The sequence below is a fragment of the Carassius auratus genome, chromosome 24, assembly GCF_003368295.1.
Source record: "Carassius auratus strain Wakin chromosome 24, ASM336829v1, whole genome shotgun sequence".
NCBI lineage: Eukaryota > Metazoa > Chordata > Actinopteri > Cypriniformes > Cyprinidae > Carassius > Carassius auratus.
The window spans coordinates 22,970,750-22,980,749 of record NC_039266.1 but is presented as its reverse complement, the minus strand read 5'-3'; the positions used below and the strand labels follow the sequence as shown (position 1 = coordinate 22,980,749).

Here is a 10,000-nt window from a genome sequence, read left to right as displayed (position 1 = left end):
TGTGAGAGAGGGAGAGCGGCCAGCTTCTGAGAGTGTGTGAGAGTGTCTGTGTGAGTGTGTTAACCGTGTGTTTGTGAGAGAGAGAGAGAGAGAGTGTTTGTCATTGTGTGTGTGTGTGTGTGTATTAACCGTGTGTTTGTGTGAGAGAGAGTGTTTGTCATTGTGTGTGTGTGTGTATTAACCGTGTGTGTCTGTGTTTGTGTGAGAGAAAGAGAATGAATTAACCGTGTGTGTGTGTGTAAGGCAGGGCCGTGTGGATGATCTGTACACACACACGTTTATCTCCGCTGCTGTGGGGCTCGTCTGCAGACGCTCCTCTACAGGAGCACACACTCCGCTCGGCTGAACTCTACAAGACAAACTTCCCGAGGAAGAACCCGATGAAGATGGCAGCGATGACCACCAGCAGAGACGGCAGAGATCTGGAGGACGGCTCTTTACTCTGCATCACCGCCGAAGACCTGGACACAGAGCTGTCACACTGATTGACCTTCCTCATCCTCAGCCCTTCGTCCTGATGAAGAGCCACACACAGGAATCATCATCATCATCATCATCATCATCATCATCACACCTGCCATCTTAGCTTACACTGGGATCAAGTTGTGATTAATTGCTACAGATAATCATGATACTGAGATCTGACCCTGGAGCTCAACACCGGTCAGAAGGGTCAACTTTATAAACGGAGAGGTCTATGAACCATCTCTACTTTGATGTGTGGTTTGTTCTCTGGTTTGCTCTCACACACACACACACACTCGCTCTATCTCTCTCTCTCTCTCTCTCTCTCACACACACACTGTCTCTCGCTCTCTCTCTCACACACACACACACACACACACACACTCTCTCTCTCTCTCTCTCACACACACACACACACACACACACTCTCTCTCTCTCTCTCTCTCTCTCTCACACACACACACACACACACACACACACACACACACACACACACACACACACACACTAGTTCTCCAGTACCTTGAGTTGCCGGTTCTCGTCCAGCAGCTTCCCGACCTCCGTCTGCAGTCTCTTGCTCTCCTCCATCAGCTTCCTCATCTCGGTGTCGTCCGTGGACAGACTTCCGGCTCTGGCTCCTGACGCTCCGTCCTTCGAGGCGTTCAGAGCAGACGGGGCTTTGGTGGACTCCAGCTCGTTCTGATCAGAGCCGTACAGAACGAAGGAGTGAGGAACAGTGCTAGTGATTAATGACCGTCACCAAACACACACTCACCGTCTTCTCGTTGTCTGAGGGCATCTCAAACACGCAGCGCAGCTTGGAGTCCATCAGGTCGTCCGGTCTGGCATCTTTCCACTGCAGCGGCACACACAACACTCATCTCTCTCAAATACAGACGGATAAAAACTGTGTTTCCAGGATTCAGATCATAACTCAATCACATCTACAACAAAACACTGAAGATGTGGCTCACCAGGGCTTCCAGGTCGCTGGCGCCGGACGGAGCGAAGATGGTCTGCACCATGAACTTGTGCTTGCTCTTCTCGTTCGGGTCGTACTCAAAGGGCTGCAGCATGACTGTAGGAGAGCAGAGAGGGGTCAGAGGTCACACAGACCGAAGCGCTGCACAGCCGTGTGTGAGGAGCGAGTCTCACCGGAGACGGTGACGGCGGAGCCGGGGTCGATCACGCCGCTGTTGGGCCGCACACAGTAACGGCGAGGAGCTGTGGTCTTCACTTTGAAGCATACTCTTCTGTCGGACGGGTTCCTCAGCTTCAGGTTAGCGGTCACCACATCAGTGAAGGGTCCTGCACACATCAGGACGAGATCAGGGTCACTGGAGCCAGAGACACACACCGCTCTTAAACTATCATCTCAGACAACGCTTTAACACCCGCAAACATACCTCAGAGTTTGATTATTCATTTTCTTTAACACCATTCATTCAAATGAGGTTAATACTGATATCTCTCAGATTATATGTTCTTATAACTTTCATACAATTATAGATATTTTTTAAATTCACATCAATATTATATATATATATATATATATATATATATATGAATAAAAAAAGCCTCAATTATTTTAATAAATGAGGAAATGCGGTAATTTTTTTTTTACTCATTAAGAAGTTCCTGATCAGATACAACATGGATTTAGTTGGAGAGAGAAACATTAAGTTATGACACTTTTATAAAATAACCCTTGTTTTGATCCAAACGGACCTTAATGTTAAAATACTACCCGGATCACAGTCTGCATTCATTCACTAGTGTTGATAATGCAGTGTATTAAACTCAACACTCAGAGACAGAGCTGATCAATTTGTATCGATCATTAGTTTGTATCGATCTGACACATCTGATTCATTCAGCATCTCCACCTTTAATCTGTTGCTCAGTCTTTAGCTCTGATGCTAACACTGACAGCGGAGTACAATAACGAGTCAACATTCAACCGAAACACGTTTAGCAGTACGAGCTGGTATAAAACAACACTTATGTGCAATTTCCCCCACAGGCCTGCGCATCCTCGGGCCTCGCGTCAAACGCCAGCCGGGGGAGGGGTGCAGGCACGCCGGCAGCCGCACAGCCTGGGCCCCAGGCCTCCGTGAGCCGGTTCCGCTACAGCGGCCGGAGTTTCGTGACTGAGCCGCGGTTACCTCTGAAGCGGAGGTCCCCCGGTGGGTCGAGGATCAGAATCTGCTCCAGTTTGGACATGACAGCCGTTAAAACGGGACACAGTCGCGTGCTGCTCACGACGCGCGCGTGCACTCACGATCACACGGCCGCGCAACGCGGGCACGAGCAGCTGGGCAGCTGCGCGCACGACGGGACACGTCTCTCAGATGAAGGAACGGCACGAACAGCTGGAGTGTGTGTTTATTCCTGGGGCTCTTCTCTTATTTATGTTCAGGTCTGTTTCAATGAAAGCTAAAGCGCGGAAAAGATCCGCCTCGCCTCGTCATTAGCGCTGAGCGGGAAAGCAGCAGTGCGCATGCGCAGTGACCAATGAACCGCGCGCTGACACGTCATCACAAAATAATAATAGTTATATTATAAATGTGTTAGAGAAGAATTATGTACCATGTAAATTTGAAAACATTGAGTATGGTCAATAACAAATAAGTTTTCCACAAGTAATACAGTAAAAGATTAATCTTTTAAAATATTACACAGAATTAATCCAGAAAACTCTTGTGATTTGTTTGTGATGTTTTTAAAGAATCCGTGATTCATATTTTCTTCTTCAGTGTGTATACTCTATTATTTTGGGAAGGCTAGATGTCTCTAACTTCATTTCTTGGATGTTTGGAATATTAATACACATTGAAGTGTTTGATGGTCATGTTTGTTTTTTTATAAGATACCGTTGATTCTAGAAGTAGTCTACAATTTATTTTCTTACACAACTAATTGTTTTACTTGGAAAAAATCATATTCATGTAAAGAAATGAGCTAAAGCTAAGTCAAATTGTGAACATTCTAACATATAAGAAATCAAACAACATGGTAATTTTACAAAATATAAGAAACAAAAGCTAAAAAGACATATGAAGCACTACTACTTTAATTTGGTTAATGTTTTTTTTTTATATCCCTGGTATTTTGTTAAAGCTTTCATTTTGTGTCATTTATTTATTGTTGTATACATGTAAAAAAAGGTGCATTGCATGTAAAAAATACAGAAACATGCATTTTATGAAGAAATATAGTAGAGTTGAAAAGATGGTATCAAGATTTTCGATTTCACACAGAAATGGTGTTTCTTTTATTCTGGACTTGACATTATTCTGAACAACTCTGTGAAAATATTGCTTCATTTATTGATTATAATATCCAGATGTATCCATTACTTTCAAAGGAATTATTTTAGGACGTGACTCTACAACAACAATGAAAAAATATCTAAAATACAATAAATATTATATTAATAGACTGAAATTGCAAACATTACTGAAACAATCCTTGACATATTGCTTAATGTATATTTCTAAAGTTCTAAACACTGACTAGATTCTGCCTGTTGTACTTTAATTAAATTAAATATTATTAAATGCATTAAAGATGTCCTTAATTAATACATTTAAGAAATCTTAATAAGGAATTAAATGAGTAAAAGCAGATTAGCTGCTTCACACTTTCATAACAAAACAAAAAAAGAAAGAAAACAGATTTAGTATTCATAACTAAGTGAATTCATAATGCTTGTACAATATATTTATTATTAGGCTATCATCCTTATTCTGAGTGATAACACCAAACAGTAATACTAAAGTATTTCTCAGAGTATCTTAAGTGCATTTACATTTAGCAGATGCTTTATCTATCCTCATACAAGAACCATTTATTGTTTTAGATTATATTTATGTCCATATTATGATAAATGCCGTTGATGTTATTACTCGCTTGTAAGTCTGATTTTGACTTTACATAGTGTAAACAAATAAATATAAATGAATTTCGATAGTTATGGTGTTCGCTGCGCATGCGCGTCACTCCGTGCGTGCGCGCTCTAGAGGCTGCGTTCGGCGCGTGCGTGATAAAGGCTCAGTGCTCCGAGGCGCGTGTTTGTGTGTAGTTTTGTGTAATTTTGTGTAGTTTGTGTTGGTCATCAGCACAGAAGCGGCTTAGATGTAGAAGCAGCGCAAGATGGCGGGTGTGTAGAGCTCGACACACACACACACACACACACGCACGCTAACACACACTCCTACACTTCTGACTAAACACCCTCTCTCCCTCAGACACACACACACACACACACGCACACACACACACTCTGATTGTGTTGTGTTTTTCAGATCTCTCTTTGCTGCAGGACTCCCAGGAGGACACGGATGGATGTGAGTTTTGTGTTTATCTCTTTTTGTGTGTGTGTGTGTGTGTGTGTGTGTGTGTTGAAGGCGTTAGCTTCTGCTGAATGTGATTGATAAAGAGCAGGTCACGTGACTGTGCAGTCTGAGGTAAATGTGTGTAAATGCACTCGGAATCAGATCAGTGTTCGAGATAGATCTTCACTGAACTCAGAATGCTGGTAATACCACAGTACCGTGTTCAGAATCCTGGTGTTTGTGTTCGTGACGCGTTCGACAGCTGAGTTTGGGCTTGGTTTAGTCCTCCGAACTAGTCTTTTACTCGCTCAGATCTGACCCTGGGGCACTAAACCGGTCACGAGGGTCAGTTTGGTGAAACTGAAATTAATACATCATCTGAAGCTGAGTAAATCATCTCTCCATTGATGTCTGGTTTGTTCGGAGGATATTATTTATCTGAGATACAACTATTCCAGCATCAGTCCATTAATCCACAATAGTGACAGGCCTGTGGAGAAACATCATTCCATTACTACAGTTAAACTGCTGTCAGTCTGTGATCTCCATATAATAATAACGCTTCACACTATATCGACAGAACATAAAACAAATAATAAAATACAAATAAGTTGGTAAGGGATGACCATATACAAATTTACAATTGTAGGCAGGTATATTACAAAAAGCAGTTATGTGTGTACAGGTATATTATGTGCAAAATTAAAGTGTACACTAAGTATGTGTGTTATATAAATAAGTGTATGTGTATATAAATATAAAGTGTATAATATATATTTTTTATATATAATTTTAATAAGATGGTGTTTGTGTGTGTTGTGTGTCTGGATGGAGTCGGCTCGGTCTAACACTATTATTGTGTGTTCAGTGCTGGACTTCGTGTCTCAGGATGAGATGTTGACCCCTCTGGGTCGACTGGACAAGTACATCAGCAGCGAGAACATCTTCAACAGGTGAACACCGAACCCTGTTAATGTGACTACAGTGTGCAGACCTGTTCTATCTGTCAGAGCAGGCTGTTTCGGATGCTGTATCCCACAATGCACCTGACCCTCTGTTTGATTGTGTTTAGGCAGATGGTGGCCCGCAGTCTTCTGGACACACTCCGGGCCGTGAGCGAGGATGAGCACGAGTGTGTGTCTGTGCTGGAGCGGATCGACAGACTCGCAGAGGACTCAGGTACTGAACCGAGTCACTGATTACCGTATTTTTCGGACTATAAGTCGCACCTGAGTATAAGTCGCATCAGTCCAAAAGTACGTCATGATGAGGGAAAAAAACATGCATAAGTTGCACTCGACTATAAATCGCATTTATTTAGAACCAAGAGAAAACATTACCGTCTCCAGCCACGAGAGGGCGCTCTATGATCTCAGTGTAGACTACAGGAGAACTGAGCAGCACAGAGCGCCCTCTCGTGGCTGGAGACGGTAATGTGAACTCTTGGTTCAGTTTCATGTTTTGTTTCAATCCTTTATCATGATATGTAAAAATTGATAGCCTGAATACACTGTAAGTCACATTGGATAAAAGCGTCTGCTAAATGCATAAATGTAATGTAATTGTGTGATTGGTGAAGCTTCAGCTGTTGTTCTGTTTGACTCTCTGTGTTTGTGATGCTACTCTCAGATCACCTGTGTTTCACTATCAGCTGAAGCACACACTCATATTTCGGCATCGCTCCTGTACTGTATATCCAGCCCTGCTGTGTTTCTCCGGCTGTGCTTTATGAATATTGTTTTGTTGGTCAGAGCCGACGGTTCGAGCGGAGCTGATGGAGCAGATCCCACACATCGCCATCTTCTGTCAGGAGCACAGACCTTCCATTCCCTTCGCTTTCTCCAAGTACCTGCTTCCCATCGTGGTGCGGTACCTGTCCGACCAGAACAACCTGGTAGGTGTGAGCTGTGTGTGCTGCTGTGTGTCCTCAGGAGCGCTGCTAAAGAGAGCTGCTGCTGTCTCCGTCAGGTGAGGAAGACGAGTCAGGCGGCGCTGCTGGTGCTGCTGGAGCAGGAGCTGATGGAGCGAGGAGACGTGGAGAGTCTGGGTGTGTCCAGTGCTGGTGGATCTGACCGCTCCCGACAGCAGCGACGACGTCAAGACCGAAGCCATGGCGGTGAGAGTCTGTCTGGAGATGCATGAAGAAACAGAACACACCTAACCCTAACTATTTAAAATAATACTCTATTTGAATTTATTTAAAATGTAATGTATGCCTGTGATTTCAATGCTTAATTTTTAGCATCACGACTAAAGCTCCAGTCACTTGATCTTCAGAAATCATTCTAATATTCTGATTTGCTGCTCAAGAAACATTTCTGATTATTATAATTATGCTGAAAACAGCGTTTTTCAGGTTGCTTTAATGAATAGAAAGTTCAGGAGAACAGCATTTATCTGAAATAGAAAACATCACTTTTTATCAATTTAAAGCATTCTTGCTAAATAAGTGTTTGAATGCCATGGTGTATACTGTTACAAAAGCTTTTAATTTCAGATAAATGCTGATCTTTGGATCTTTATGTTCATCAGAGAAACCTGAAAAAATGTACTCTGCTGTGTTCATCATTGATAATAATCAGAAATGTTTCTCGAGCAGTAAATCATCATATTATTCTGATTTCTGAAGATCATGTGACACTGAAGACTGGAGGAATGATGCTGAAAATACAGCGGAGCATCACAGAAATACATTACACTTTAACACAGATTCACACAGAACACAGATGATTTACACTAGAATAATATTTCAAATTTTTACTGTATTTTTGATCAAATAAATGCGGCCTTGGTGAGCAGAAGATAATTATTAAAAAAATCGTACTGTTTTAAATCCTTTGGCTGGTAGTGTATGTTTTTGAGTAACTAAGTTATAAATTGAAATGAATTTAATTATTCAGTTCATTCCAATGAGGTTTCTGAACCGATGAAATGTGGTTTTAGTTGAAAAATATTAAGAATTGATTGTTTTTCTAAAAGAATGATGGGGTCTTGAGATGGTTCAGATGAGTCTGAGTGTTTGTTTCTGGTTTGATCTCAGATCATCTGTAAAATGGCTCCGATGGTGGGGAAGGACGTCACCGAGAGACTCTTCCTGCCGCGCTTCTGTGAGATGTGCTGCGACTGCAGGATGTTCCACGTGCGCAAGGTGAGTGAATCTGATTGGCTCGGGAGGGCGACGGATTAATCTGATTGGCTGAGGAGTGCGACGGATGAATCTGATTGGCTGGTGCTGGTGTTCGGTCCTCGGCGCTCATCAGACGTGTGTTTGTGTCTGACAGGTTTGTGCGGCGAACTTCGGAGACATGTGCAGTGTGGTCGGAGGAGAGGCGACGGAGGAGCTGCTGGTAGGGTCACGCGGGGCAAGTTGTCACGCTGGTTAGGTGTCTGTAACTGAGGTTTAAAGACTTCTCTAGCGTCAGTTTAAGGAAGATATTTTAATTTGCAATATTGTTTTCACAGCAGTGGCTGAAATGATCAGAACACTAGTATTATCAGCAGCTAAAACTGGTTTGAAGTCAGCTATTTCTATCTTTTGCTGTAGAGTGTCAGCAGGAAGTATCAGGTTACACTCATGTTGTCATTAATAGTAATGAAGCAGTGAGATCTGTGTCTGACCGCACACACAGTGTGACGACTAGCCCCGGTCTGTGTTGTGAGTAGAGCAGGAATGAGCTGCTGTGGATGTTGATGTGTTCCTGTGGTTTGCGGACAGCTGCCGCGGTTCTTCCAGCTGTGCTCTGATAACGTGTGGGGGGTGCGCAAGGCCTGCGCCGAGTGCTTCATGAGCGTCTCCTCGGCCTCGTCTCCAGAAGTGCGGCGCAGCAGACTCTCGTCTCTGTTCATCAGTCTGATCAGCGACCCGTCACGCTGGGTACGTCCACAACACACCTCTCTTTATTCTCCCCACATTCTCTGATTTACTGTTCTTCATTTAACTTTTCTCAATGACATTTGTGATCCTGGGACAATAAATCTGGAATCTGAGGGAGCAAAGAAATTAAATATTGAGAAAATCATCTTTAAAGTTGTCCAGATGAAGTTCTTAGCAATGCATATTACTAATTTTGATTTCGACTAAATGTTAGGTCTAATTTTAGATTTTAAACATTACATTTTAAATCGGTTTTATTAATTTTTCTTATTTTATTTTTTCCTACTTCTATGTTTTATGTTTGGATTTTTCTCCATTACATTTTAGTAGCTAAATTAATCTTGTCTAATTAAGTGAAATCCTGAAAAAGTTTAACAAATGCAAAAAAAAAAAAAAAAAAAAAATCTTTTCCCAAATTTAATTTTATTATGTTTAGATTTTTGATGTTCCACTTTAATGATGTAATCAAATAAAAAAAAAAATAGAATGTTTAATCAGCTGGGTGTTTGGGGTTTTATTACTTTAATATTTTAATAACGGTTATTACAGTTTTAGGGCCCTATAAAATCTGCAATAGTTCTGTTGTTTGTGATGAGCTGTGCTGTGCTCAGGTGCGTCAGGCTGCGTTCCAGTCCCTCGGTCAGTTCATCTCCACCTTCGCCGGACGCAGCAGTAACAGCGGTCAGTTCTTCAGAGACGAGTGGAGCGGGACACAAACACACAGGTAACGAAGATGATCCCTGTACACGGAGCACACTCAAGACATGAGAGATTTCCTCCTGGTCTGCAGTCATAAGTCCATAAGGTCACACAGGGGTTAAGATTGAACACGGCTCGCTCGTCTGTTTGACTGCAGCGCAGACGCAGACGGTGTGTGTCCGGCGCAGGACTCTGTAGACGTGGCAGAGGAGGGTGGAGGAGAGCAGACGGCCGAGGTGCTGAGCACAGACGAGTCCTGCTGCACAGACTCAGACTCACAGAAGTGCCTTCCTGAGCAGACACAGCCCTCATCTCCGGAGCACGAGCTCTTCAACTCCTTCCAGTACTGGAGGACACCCGTCCCACGGATCGACCCCGAGCTGGAGCTGGAGCTGGAGGAGGTCAGGCGGCCCTCGGCCCCGGCGCTGGACAGGAAGCAGCTGCAGGAGCTCATCGAGAACCTGGAGCCACACATCGATGACCCCGACGTCAAAGGTGACCCGAGATGACTTGATTTTCACCAAAACACCTCAAAGTTTTCTATAAACCATAAATTATTTAATCAATTCATTTATCTTTTATACTGAACACACACGAGCGGCCGAGGGTCTAAACTACCGCTGTT

General features: G+C 43.0%; 1 protein-coding gene and 2 pseudogenes across 1 annotated transcript; 1 reads left to right on the top strand and 2 right to left on the bottom strand.

Annotated features, from left to right (window-relative positions):
• The window catches only part of LOC113042671 (receptor-type tyrosine-protein phosphatase mu-like), a 673,064-nt pseudogene that overhangs the window by 194,043 nt on the left and 469,021 nt on the right, over positions 1-10,000 (bottom strand).
• On the bottom strand, positions 117-2,968 carry LOC113042692 (vesicle-associated membrane protein-associated protein A-like). The gene is made up of 6 exons (XM_026201719.1): positions 2,631-2,968; positions 1,621-1,773; positions 1,440-1,543; positions 1,241-1,321; positions 988-1,164; positions 117-514 (listed from the first exon to the last, which is right to left on the bottom strand). The coding sequence occupies exons 1-6, from the start codon at positions 2,686-2,688 to the stop codon at positions 350-352; spliced, it is 738 nt and encodes a 245-aa protein (XP_026057504.1). The 5' UTR covers positions 2,689-2,968; the 3' UTR covers positions 117-349.
• The window catches only part of LOC113042668 (serine/threonine-protein phosphatase 4 regulatory subunit 1-like), a 10,955-nt pseudogene continuing 5,424 nt past the window's right edge, over positions 4,470-10,000 (top strand).

Coding starts and splice junctions, on each gene's coding strand:
- LOC113042692 (XM_026201719.1), bottom strand. CDS start 2,688: ATGTCCAAACTGGAGCAGATTCTGATCCTCGACCCACCGGGGGACCTC. Junction 1,322..1,439: donor CCAGCGACCTGGAAGCCCTG/GTGAGCCACATC, acceptor GTGCCGCTGCAG/TGGAAAGATGCCAGACCGGA. Junction 1,165..1,240: donor CCTCAGACAACGAGAAGACG/GTGAGTGTGTGT, acceptor GGCTCTGATCAG/AACGAGCTGGAGTCCACCAA.